The following is a 13730-nucleotide window of genomic DNA, read 5'->3' as shown; positions in this document are numbered from 1 at the left end:
TACCATGCCGCAAAAAGGTCAAATTATAAAATGGACATCTATAATATCGAATCCGATTATGGAGCAGACGCAAGCCTATTAACAAAGTAGGAAAAAGAAGAAGAAACATAATACGTGTACAAGAGAGTTTCAACTGAATTTTATTGGTTTACGTAAAATATATTAAAGAGACAGAAAAGCTGAAAAAGTACTACAACCAAAAACACTGGAAATAATGTATAAAGTTATATATTATGTTTATATGGCATAAGCCTACAATTGATTGTCAACGTTTCGATATCCACTTCGGAAATTGTTTTTAAAAAAGATGATTATACAAATTCTGAAAAAATGTATAATCAAAAAGTTGCTGTTTGTAGGCAATATTTTTCAAAATTGATAGTTGATTTCATGTCCTTGATCTTATAGGCAACAGCATGCTTGTGGTGAAAAAACAGTCTGAGGGTGGTGTTTTTACTCTCGGAATATCACATTCTGACTACTTTGTTACTTTTTTGTATTTATAATTATGTAAAGAGTGTTGCATATGCATTGTGTTTAGATTGTAAATTGTATGTCCCCGAATTTCTATTAACCCTTAACTGGTATGGCAGGGTCAAATTTGACCCTATTGGAAATTCTTTTGTAATTTTCGGAAAAACTAGGCGATATGGCAACATACCATTTGAGGTATTCTTTCAAGGCGTGCAACTGCTTCAGTTCCGCTATCAGTCGCCCGCAAGCAATTAGTGGCTCCACGTGAATATTGTGAATTGGGTCAGATTTGACCCTGCCATACCGTTAAAGGATAATTTCTCGTTTTCGGGTAAGAAGCACAATACTGTTATTTTTCCAGAAAAAAATACAATTTTGTTTGTTCTTTCAATTTAGAGTTGTGATCGAAGTATAATATGTCGAACGTGCGTGACAAAAGGGCGCCTTTGACACAAAAGGAAATTGAACATATTGCTGAAACTTTATGGGATACCGACAACGACCTTTCCGATGCAGAGACGATTGTTAGTGATCACGATACGGATAGTGACTACAATGCTGATAGTGAGAGTGAAGATGAAGCTGTTGATGGCAGTGATAGGCACTCTGTCGAAGAAGTTAGCTTATCTGTTGAAAGTGAAATTGTTGGGGATGAAAGTGGCTATTTCTACGGAAAAAATAGAAAAAAGTGGGCGAAAACGCCACCTGCGTCTAGCCGTACTCGCGTCACCAACATAGTGTCGCATATTCCTGGCCTTTCGGGACCATGTCGGACCAATAAGCCAACTACACCCTTGCAGGCGCTCAGTTTTTTTCTCGATGGATACATTATAAATGAAGTTATCGCAAGAACGAATGAGAAAATAACTGAACTGCAGGCAACCTATGGCGATCAGGCCTTGTCATGTCAGTTTATTAATCATGTCGATGAAGTAGAAATGCGAGCATTTCTCGGTCTTCTCTATCTAGCTGGAGTGTTCAAGTCGAGTCACGAGGACATAAATTCGCTTTTTGCAACAGATGGAACAGGTCGTGACATTTTTCGTGCAACAATGACTCTAAAGAGATTCAGTTTCCTGCTAACAGCCTTAAGATTTGACAATCCAGCCACTAGACGACAACGTATTGAAGACGGAGATAAACTTGCTGCAATTTCAAATTTGTTTTACAGATTTATTGGAAACTGTAAGATAAACTATTCTTGTGGGGAATACGTAACCGTGGACGAAATGTTGGTTGGATTTCGGGGAAAGTGTAGGTTCCGTATGTTTATAAAAAGCAAGCCTGTGAAATACGGACTAAAAATATTGTGTTTGTGTGACGCTCGTACACATTATTTGATCAATGCTTTTGTATATACGGGCAAAGATGAAAATAGGGCAAATCCAAAGAAGCTATCTATTCCAACCCAAACTGTGCTAACTTTGATTGAACCAATAGCAAATTCGAACCGTAATATTACAGGGGACAATTGGTTCACGTCACTAGAGCTGGTTGAAGAATTGCAACGCCAAAACTTGACATACGTAGGTACTATTAGACGGAATAAAAGGGAGTTACCTAAAGAGTTCCTAGCTAGTAAGCAACGTGAACCACTTTCCTCGCTTTTTGGATTTACTAAGGATATAACAATTACGTCATACGTTCCAAAAAGAAATCGCTCAGTTTGCATGATGTCTACAATGCACCATAATAACATGGTCGAAGAAGGAGCAAAGAAATTACCAGACATCATCTCCTTTTATAACCTAACGAAAGTTGGCGTTGATGTACTGGACCAAATTTGTGCCAATTACAAAGTAGGAAGACGTACTCGGCGTTGGCCTCTAACTTTGTGGTACCGAATGATGGACATCTCCGCCGCAAATGCAGGCATAATTTATAATGCTGCTAATCCAAATAATGAGATGGTTCGTAACCGTTTCCTTATTGATTTAGGGAGAGAAATGATCAACGAACACTTAGTTCGAAGAAGTCAAATGAAAAACATTCCTCGGGAATTGAAGGTAACCATAAGGCGAATCAGCAATATCCCAGATGAGGCCCCACGAAGCATAGATAACCCTCAACGTCGACAACCTAAGCGTGCCAGATGCTTCTTATGCCCTTACAGTGACAACAAACATCCAATTGTATGTGACGAGTGTAGCAGGCATATTTGCAAAGACCATTGCAAAACGTCCAACATGTGTACAAATTGCTCCGAACAATAAAATACTGCGCAAAATGTAGTTGTCAGAATTTTTGTTTATTATGTTTTTTCATGTTTTTAAGTATTTTTCCCTAGGTTTAGGTTTGTTTTGATTAAAACAATTCCGTTTAAAATTATTTTTAATTTTTTCTCTATTTTTTTTTACAGATAAGAAAAGCCATGTTAATTTTTATAAGTTTAGCCAGAAGTAGGCCAGATATTATTAAAAAGTATATGTAAACATTATTATTTATAATAAAAAGGATTTATATTCGATCTGAATGAAAATTTTTCTGTTTTCTATTTGCTGCATGCAAAAAAAGGCACAGGGTCAAATCTGACCCCGCCATACTTTAAGTGTAATTTTAAATCACCATACCAGTTAAGGGTTAATCCGCTATTAGTTGGTATGTTCTTGTTCTTTTAATATTGGCAACCAAAACTTGCTACATTCTGCTGATAGGTTTGCTACTCACTTTTCTTTATTAAGTAGGATGAGAGTTGCTTCTTTGACTTTTCTCTCTTTATGTCTGTTTTTTTCATGGTTATTGGTGCATCTTTTTATTGTACTCTGTGCTCGTTGTCCCACGAATGTTTGCATATCTAGGATTTGTCGAAGTCTATGTTCTTGATGTATGTTTCCTGCTCGTTAATCCTAATACTTGGTGTTCTTGCGGTTTGTCCCACATAGAAATTGTTGTATTCACAGAGTATTTTATAGATGCAGTTCTTTGATCTTTCTTTTGTTTCTTTTGTGTTGTTGGGTTTAATCTTTAGGTCTTTACATATGGTATTGTTGTCATTTTTTAGTCCCTTTTTGTGACTGTCTCTGGATTGCTTGTGGTGTTTTATTGTTTCCTGTATTCAATATTGAGGAATTTCTGGTTTGTAGATGACAAAAGGTAGACAGTCATCTTTTGTCTACCTTTATCTTTATCTGAAATGCATTTATGAGTAATAAGTCTTCAGATAAACATCTTAAATGCCGTAGAAGTTCCGAAAAGACAAAACATTAACAACGCTATAATTCAAAAAAAAAATTAAAAAGAAAGTAGGGTAAGCGATACAGTTGTTGGCCTCCATACAGTAATTGGCCGTTTCACATTTAATATATGTATTATTAAGAATTCCCACTATACCGCAGATCTGGCAACCCCTATTTCAACTTCGGCAATTTTCCTTGCAACCGTCGCCGAAAGAACAGTTCTCAGTTTATTGATAACATTTACAGGAACGTGTTCTATGTCGAAGGCTGTTGTGTATCAGTGAAATTTGTGCAATTTTTAGTGAATCAGGTAAGCGAGGAACATTTAGTATCATCCTTTTAACGTAATATGTAAGGTAGTACACTTGAAACAATTGTTAATTTTAAGAAACAATATAATAAACTATTAGAGGAGCTCGTATTATTATGTAAAATTTGGCGCGAAATTATTTATTTATGGGGCCAATAACTAATACGTAATAAGAACACAAAATGCAGTAATTGGCCACCCGGTCACTGGTCAACTGTATTTTTACTTTTCAGTTTAACAGTACTTGCGGATAATAATTAAACATTAAATGCACATTTTAAAAAGTTTTTTTTGCAATATTTTTGTTCAGAAATTTATTTAAACAGTAGTTGGCCGGGGCCAATAACTGTAATAAAACAGGGGCCAATCACTATATATGCTCTGTTTTCTATTAGCTACCTATTCACATTTACAAAATCAATGTTTTGAACAAATATATTTTTTCAATCAACGCTTTAAGTTCGTGCATACAGACGTTTACTGAATTTTTTATTTTCGTTTCAGAATGCCTAAAACGTCTGAAAACGAGAATTATATTAAAAAATATACAGAACAAAGTTTACAAAAAGCAATCGAAGCTGTAAGAAAAGGATTGCCAAAAAGATAGGCGTGCAGACGATATAAAGTACCAAGAGCCACTTTGCAGTTTCGACTAAGTGAAAAATTTGTAAAAAAAGCACACGGTCCTCTTCCTGTCTTATCGTTTGAAGAAGAAAAACGATTAGTGGAGTGGATACTCGATTGCCACCGCAAAGGATTTCCAAGAAGATCCGAAGATATCCAAGTATCAGTAAAACAGTTCCTAGATGAATCATCTCGTGAAAATCCTTTTGTAGACAACTACCCTGGAACTGGTTGGTATAAAGCATTTATGCGACGACATCCTGAAATATCTCTAAGAAAATCAGAAGCCGTAACAAATGCATCGTCTAAAGTCAGCGAAGCTGATATTAGGAACTGTTTTAAACACATTTATTCATACTTACAAGAAAAGATGTACACAGACATTTTAAATGATCCGCAAAGAATATTTAATAGCGACGAGACTAATTTTCAACTTTGCCCCCAAAACAAAAAGGTATTGGCGCCCAGGGGTGCCAAAAACGTGTACGAGGTGGACTATGGAGAATCTAAAACTAACCTTACGGTTCTATTTACATTTAATGCTTCTGGATTAACTACTCTACCGCTAGTCATATATCCGTACAAGCGACTCCCAAGTGAAATAGCAGACTCTATTCCAGAAGGATTTACTATTACCTGCAGTGATTCAGGCTGGATGAAGACTGAAATCTTTTTTGGATACATAGCTAATTGTTTTTACCCTTTTGTCAAGAAACAAAATATAAAATTTCCCATTATTTTATACGTTGATGGGCATAAAACCCATTTGGACAAAAAATTAAGCGATCTTTGTGCAAAACTTAAAATAATTCTAATTGCACTTTATCCAAATGCTACTCGTGTTCTTCAACCAGCTGATGTGTCAACATTTAAGCCCCTAAAAGATGGTTGGAGAAAAGGAGTCATAGCCTGGCGTAGAACTCATCCCGACGCAGATCTAACCAAAAAGGAATTTGCGCCTTTGCTCAAGTGTGTTCTGGATAAAACAATAAAGCCTGAGATAATTGTTAATGGTTTCAGAGCTTGTGGACTTTACCCCTGGGATCCTAATTTAATTAACTTTTCAAAGTGTTTAGGAAAAAATAAGGGTGAGGAAAATATCAACAGTAAAACTGATGAATTAAACAGTATAGGAACTTTTGACAGGAAGAAGTTTAAAGAAATAGTGGGCAAACAAATAATAGATTCATTTAAATTGGAACCTATTTTGGATCCGGATAGTGATCGTTTTATTATTTACAAACTGTGGAAGCAATTTAATTTAGAAGTTTCTCGGACACATCCTACTGAAAACAATGACGATGTTTCATATGATGAGATGTGGAGTATACGGGATAATGCTGTGATTGCTAATAACAACAGTCAACTTATGCCAAATTCCGACAAAATATTAATAGAAGTGATAGAGCAACAAGAAATTCCACAAGACGATAACATCATAGATATAATGAATATTCCTATTATATTTAAAAGTGATGAACTAGAAACCTCTAATACAGTACCTGAACCGGATGGTACAATTGCTAATTATTTACAATATTTTAATACACCAGAAAGGAAAGGTGTGAAACAGACCGATAGATCATCTTTTATACTTTCTTCAACAATGTGGAGAGAAACCCAGGACAACAAAGAAAAAGAAAAACAAAGAAAAATCGAGGAACAAAAAAACAAAAGACGAGAAAGAGAAAATAATAAACAGAAGAGAGAAGCCGAAAAACAAGAAAACAAAAGCCGAGAAAGAGAAAATAAGAAAAAGAAGAGAGAAGCTGAAAAACTTGATAAAGAAAATCAAAAGTTTAAAAAACAGAAACAAATCAAAATACAAAAAAAATAAAAAAAGGTGAAAAATGATTTAAATGAAAGCAGTAAAGTTCACATTTTATCAGATATTAAAATTAACAAAGATCTGTGTTCTGAACTAAGTAAAATTGACAAAATAAAAAGAAACTTGTCTTTTGATTCTGTGGAATCTAGCATATCCAAAATTGCGACTCCAAATGTAAATTTATTATCTTATCAGTCTTTTGACAACGAGCCTTTAAATAGTGGTTTGTGTTTTTCATGTGTACTTAATATAAATTTGACATTACTTGGTATCAAATGTAATTCTTGTACTAGGTCTTATCACCTTAAATGTATCGAGAAACATGCGTTGCACAAATCAAACGTTAATATTTTTACATGCAAAACTTGTTTAAATAATGCTAAACATATAAAAAATTTACCTTTTTAATTTAAGTCATTAAAAGGATAAACTGAAACTTTAAGCTAACCGCACGTAGATAGGTAGGTACCTACTTCATCTTCGATTTAAAAAACTAGGGTTAAAAAAAAAAGAAAGTTAGGGTTTGGTTCATTTTAGTTAGGTGTGTAAATTTTTTTAAGAATTTCATTTATTCTGTTAAGCTTTGGTATCGATAATATTATTAATAAAACTTCAATAATTAGACATTTTGTTTGTATTTTCTTCAACTTAACAATTATATCGATAGGGCCAATAACTATAATATTTGGTGGCCAATATCTATATTTATGGGGCCAATAACTGTCAAACATGCATTACTTTATAAAAGATGTTTTTTTCTATTTAATAAATGAAAATCAAAAATAAGCGATATTAGATGTAGAAACTCTATAAACTTGTCTAGAGTTTGATCTAATGTTTTTGTTGCTAAACAATAATATTATACTTTTTATAGCTTCTTTAAGAGAAAGAATGCCTTAAGAGGCCAATAACTATATCAACTTTGATCAGATAAAAGGCATATATCGAGCACAGTTTAATTTAATCTTGCCCAAGTACTTTCGATCCCTAGATCATCTTCAGGGGCATTTCGTCAAATGTGGCCTATCCGGCAAGAACAAGACACACAATTGACGAAATGCCCCTGAAGATGATCTAGGGATCGAAAGTACTTGGGCAAGATTAAATTAAACTGTGCTCGATATATGCCTTTTATCTGATCAAAGTTCATTTATTCGAGCATTCAACCTTATATTTATTTAATAACTATATCGTTTACCCTATGATGTTTAGTAATCAAAAAGTTTAATTTAAAATGGTGTGCTAATTAAAATTTGTTACTTGAAACTTACCATTAAGTTCTGATAACGACTTTTGAGTACCTCCATATTCTTTTGGTAAAACTTCTTTTGGAATAAACTTATACATATTTTCAATTGATTTATGAACGAAAATCTAAAAATGCATTAAATCCTATTATTTTTGTAATACATTACAATAATTTGTCATATACAGGGTGGTCCTTAAGTAATTGTACAAAAAGAAACAGTAGATTCTACACTTTAAAATATTACGATTTAAGCCAAATTGCTTTAATAAGATGTTGATATTAAGAAAGATACAGGGTGTTAAAGTGCAAAATTAAAATTTTATTTTTCGCTATAACTTTCATGTTCGTTAACATTTATGTATAAAAATTTAAAACTGGGTAATTTGAAATATGAGAAATTATAATTTGATGCACACTTTGATGTAACTGATAGAGGGCACCACTTATGCTACATATGTTGTATAAATTTGCACTTAACTTTTTTACTCTTTAAGTTACCTGTATTTGGGATAAAAAATATTAAAGATACATGATTTTAACAAAAAAAAACTATACCTGTTAATAACTTCAAAACTCAACAGTTTTCGACATAATCGCATTTTAAAAATCAGCTGCATAATTCTGATCTAAGGCAGTTACTCCAGGCAACGAAGAAGAAATAGACAAAAACATTAATACTTCTGAATTTTGGTATAAAATACCTTTAACTAAAGTTAATAGATAACGAAATATTAAATAAAATAAATATATCAGCAGGATAATTAATAATAGGATTTGACAAAATAACAGAATAATAGGATTTTACATTAAACATTTTACGTTTTATATTAAATTAAAGTCATAATCAACACATTTTGTTTACAAACCAAATTAACAAATAGTTAAATTAAATAACATAACTTTTTGTCAAAGTAGGTGTTCGATATGTCCACCATTTTCTTTAATTAATTTGTCAATATATTCCATATAAGATCGTCTCATATTAAATAACATTATTGGTTCTAAAGAAACTGCTGCAGTATTTATTTCTTCCCATAGTTGGTTGCGAATGTTTATGCCACACGTTGTTTTAATGCGCCCCATACACCAAAATCAAGCGGATTAAATTCGGGGCTACGTGCTGACTATAATGTATAATGGATGAATATACCGATGACATTACTTATTTATATGATTACGTTACAGCTTACGTTTACCTATAATTACATCTCGAACAAATGGACTATTATGATTTACTAACGAACTAATATTATGCTGAACTAAATTGCCTGTGTGTTTACTATATTTATAACAATATCGGTTATAAGGACAACGATAATGTTTTTGTAAAAATGCTGAGTCTTTCAGTACCTTTCGTTTCAATACCTGTGCTCTAGTTTCTATTTGTCCTAATATGTAATGACCAATAAGTATTCTTTTCGAATTTTTTATGAATTAAATAATTATATCAATATCTCATCATATTGCCAAGGAATATGACTACCATCACCAATCCAACGTTCAGAAAAGTTGTATTTAAGTATGTTCTAACTGCCTTCTCTCTAGAATGTGGTTGTGTGCCATCTTGCATAAACCACATATTTTGGGTTTTTAGCATTTTACAATAGAGAAAAAGTAATACAACACAATTATAAAAACTTAAGAAGCGATAGCAAAGGGACATTGTAAACATGATGACGGCCAACGTCTGAATACGGACACGGCACCTAAAGAAGAAGATGAAATATCTTTTCTCCAATAAGACATTTAGCACATATAACAAAGCATTTTGTGATGTTACATTATCATCTTTGAGTTGTTTTAATAAGAATAAACTATGAATTATGCTTATCTACATGTATTCAGTGCTTTACAGCACAAATATCAAACTAAGAATTATTTTGCAGCTGACTTATAAAATGCATTTATCTCGAAAACGGTTGAATTTTCAGGTTACTAACAAGTATACCTTTAAAATAATGTATCTTTAAAATTTTTTAACACAAATAGAGCTAACTTAAAGAGCAAAAAAGTTAAGCGCAAATTTATGCCACACATGTGGCATATGTGGCGCCCTCTATTATTTACATTAAAATAAGTATAAAATTATAATTTATCCTACTCAAAAGCATCCAACTGTAAATTTTTGTCCAAAAATATTTACAAACGTAAAAGTTATAGCAAAAAATAAAATTTTAAATTTCCACTTTAACACCCTGTATCTTTATTAATATCAACATTTTATCAAAGCAAGTTGGCTTAAATCGTAATATTTTAAACTGCAGAATCTTAGGTTTCTATTTGTACGATTACTTACGGACCACCCTGTATACATACATTATTACATTAAAAATATAGTTACTTTTTTATATAAACAAAAGTTTCTACAACAAATAGAAGACGAGATAGTCTTTTTGAAATCACTTACACTTTATTTATAACAATTGTGAATCAAAATCAGTCTTATTCGATACTTAATGACCTATATTTTTAACAAATGCTTATAATGTTTAAAAAACTACGTTATTTTTTCACAAAGCCGAATTAGTACATTAAACAAAAATGATAAAGTTCAAATAAGAAAGATAATATCTGAATTTGATACTCTACACCTTCATTTAACGGTAAAATTATGTTATATGTACGTTAACAATTAGAGATCATAACTCATAATTAATTTTTTTACTTACTTTTTCGCCAAACGCTTTTGCTAACATTACTTTACAAAGTTGAACTAGCTTTTCCGCATATGTAGGAACATTTATAAAGTGAAATTCTTTAACATGTAAATTCCAAACTTTCTGAAACATACCAGCTTTTATTATTATGAAAAAATATGAAAACATGGTAAAACACGAAAACTGTATTTCATTGTTTTAGTAAAGGTACAATTAAGTAAAGCTCATTTTAAATTTTAAGTCTTTTTTTAAGTTTTTTTAAGCCTTACAAATTTAATTCTGGTGGAATTAAAAAAAATAATACAGAAAGACAGAAAAGTGCCTTACAAATTAAAATGCATTTTTTGGAAGACGCCCTCTGCAGTGGTGAAAAACAACTAAAAGTGTCAAAAGAATTTTTTTTATTTATAAACATTTCTTCCAGAAGACATCGTTAATTGGTATTTACATATATTTACTTACCTCCAAAATAAATCCGATCTTTCGAATATCTTTGGGACCCCATGCTAAAGCTTGGTTAATTTTTATACCTTTAAAATCTATAATAATTTTTTGTCCCAAACAAAGATCTTCCCACATTATCACTTCAAACATATTGACATACGCCACAGTTATTACTTTGGATACATTAAACATATCTACTTCTACATCATTCATTTTTGCTATTATAATTCTTTCTAAATTTTGAGTAAGATCGGGTAATGGGCAACAATTCCTGAAAGACAAAATTAACTAAAAACTCCTTATACTTAAAAATGTAATTTCAATATGGAGATACCAATAAAAACTATTTACAAAAGTAGGAGGTAGATGTAAGTAAAAATATCTCGATGGGCTACTAGACCAGAAAGAAGCGGGTGAGCTTGTAGTCCTTTTTATATTTACATCTATTAATTATTCATCTAAATCATGTTAGATATTTTATTTGTCTGATTAGGAATTCCGTTGAAACTAGCTGAATGTCTAAAGTTTATGCCACAAAAAAGTAAACTTACATTTGTTCGTACGCTGTCTCCATATCGCTAGATGTTGGACTCGTATTGGTATAGACTTCTGGAATAACTGTTCTAACTGCGTAATACATATCCAGACATTGTTTTGCTCTTTCAATACTAAAGTTACAGATCGTCAAAAAATATTGAATCATAATGTCATCTGTAAATTAATTTAAAATATATTAATTAACACATTTTCAATATAGGTAAGGTCATTAAAGCCACTCATCATCGTTTAGTAAGCATTGTATACCATTAATATGTAATAAGATAACATGACACAGAATTCCCTTGTACTTCTTTGTAATTTTCGCTAGTATGGTAGTACTTCTCTTTTCTCTCTCCCTTCTCTCTCCCTCTCTTCTCTCATCTGATAATACCCCTAAAAATTCAAATTCGGAAGGTCCACATGGATCGTCCGAATCTAAACTTGTATCAGATCGAGTTGTCTGACGCAATGGTAATGCAGAAATAACGTTATTACACTGCATTTATATCGAATGATACGCTCCATAGATTTGGCTCTACAGGTTAAATAATAACTACGTGGAATAGTAAACAGACAATTTTTTAAACGGGACACCCTATATATTTTTTCATATTTGTATTCCTCTCATAATTCTTGTTGGGGCTTTGCATTACTATACAGAGTATTTTTAACAAATTATGACCATTTTTATTTTGAAATCCCTATAAAATCAACACCATGTATAAGAACTAGCGCATAAACAATTATTTATTTGATATATTGAAGTAAACAATATGTTGTAGTTTTTAAATTAAGTTTAATTAAAATCATTGACAAAAATTTGTATACAGGGTGAACTACAAAACAAAATTACGATTTTCTTGATTTTTTACATAGATCTCCCTATATTTTATGTTTAAGAAATATTGTATTTTTGATACTCTTTCATTTTGATACAGCATTCCCTGTACCTAAACTCATTACTTTCCGAGATATTTTTAGTTTTCTTTAAATTTTGGAAATACATTCAATTTTTGTAAGTAGAACTAAGTATTGAGTGATAATATAACAAAATTATTTTATTCAATAAGTAACTAACAAAAAATATATAAACCATAACAATATGCTATAAATGTATTAATAAATGTGATATTGTGGAAATATCATATTTCCTTAATGAAATTCCAAGATTCCTAAAATTCCTACGAGATAATATGTTTCGAATAGTTATCAATCACCCTGTAGAACTCCACATATTTTACAAGTATGGAGAATATCATTACCTACATTTTCTCTAAATAAGTTTTTTTAATATTCTATACCATAATGGAATTATCGACCGACGTCGCACTAAAGACTCACTCTGTATGTATATATCTACCGGCTACTAGCTGATTCAGCTTAGTTTAAGCGTAGGCCCTATTATCTTCATTACACCGTACACGGAAGGCAAAATAGCTATAAACTGAAAACTGCGTTACGGTATAAAGGAAGAGACTAGACTAGGACGTATTTGGGAAATATTACTAAATCTGTAGAAAATTTGTAATAGTACAAAAATAGTGGATAAAAAAATACTCACCTGGAATTTCAGGAAAATAATTATTACTTTTTATCCAATATTTGATATTATTTATATCTCTAATAACGTTTTCTTTACTTTTTCCAAAATGTGCCCATATTTTATTTGGGTCTGTTGTTAACACAATTCCAGAAACACTCATTTTTACAAACGAATTCGAATATAGCTGAAGGTAGTAGAAATAATATACCTTATTTTTATTAAAAACGCTTTATATAGTAAAATCAGGTTTTTAAATATTTTTGTTTTATTAACATATTTATGCTAGTCTTTATTATTAAGCAAAACATTTAATATGTTAATATATTTGACCGTTTTATGGTATTGATTGGTTTTAATTAGCTTGTTTCTTTCGCATATTTGATTTAATAATATAATATAACCCACGTGCATGCCATAATTCTCTAATAAGTTTGTTATTTTGATCTGTCTAAATTTAAAATTAGTCACTATGATAAAATATTCGTGTCTCTAACGTTACTGAATAATTTTAAACCGCTTAAAGGCGGTATCGTAACAAATGTGACTTTATTTGTATTTCCTCTAAAAATTCTTAGGTAAGAAATAATTGTATTATAATGAATATTAATTGTCAGCTAAGTAATTCCTTTACTGGGCTACATTACCTTAAAAAATACAATTGTTACAAAATATGTAAGAGAAATTCAACTATTTGGATCTCAACGTAGTTGAGACAACCTGTAAAATGTTTTATTGTAAATGATTCTGGGACTTATTTTAGATAAAATTAATAATACCATTATTGGACTTTATTTTTGGGATAAAAGCATAACAGGTGAAGAATACTGGTCATTTTTAGAATTTAAGTTGAGAATTGTCCAGATTTCTTCTGATGTTTATATTTTA

The 13730-nt window shown here is 31.3% G+C and overlaps 1 protein-coding gene across 1 annotated transcript in view; it reads right to left on the bottom strand.

Annotated features, from left to right (window-relative positions):
- LOC140446565 (uncharacterized) overlaps positions 1–13730 on the bottom strand; it is a 109159-nt gene that overhangs the window by 72058 nt on the left and 23371 nt on the right. The window contains exon 5 of the mRNA XM_072539129.1: positions 7684–7786. Within this exon, the coding sequence (XP_072395230.1) occupies positions 7684–7786 (103 nt within the window). The remainder of the gene's footprint in view (positions 1–7683; positions 7787–13730) is intronic.

The sequence above is a fragment of the Diabrotica undecimpunctata genome, chromosome 7, assembly GCF_040954645.1.
Source record: "Diabrotica undecimpunctata isolate CICGRU chromosome 7, icDiaUnde3, whole genome shotgun sequence".
Classification (NCBI taxonomy): Eukaryota; Metazoa; Arthropoda; class Insecta; order Coleoptera; family Chrysomelidae; genus Diabrotica; species Diabrotica undecimpunctata.
The sequence above is the reverse complement of the archived record's forward strand: the minus strand, read 5'-3'. Positions and strand labels throughout refer to the sequence as shown.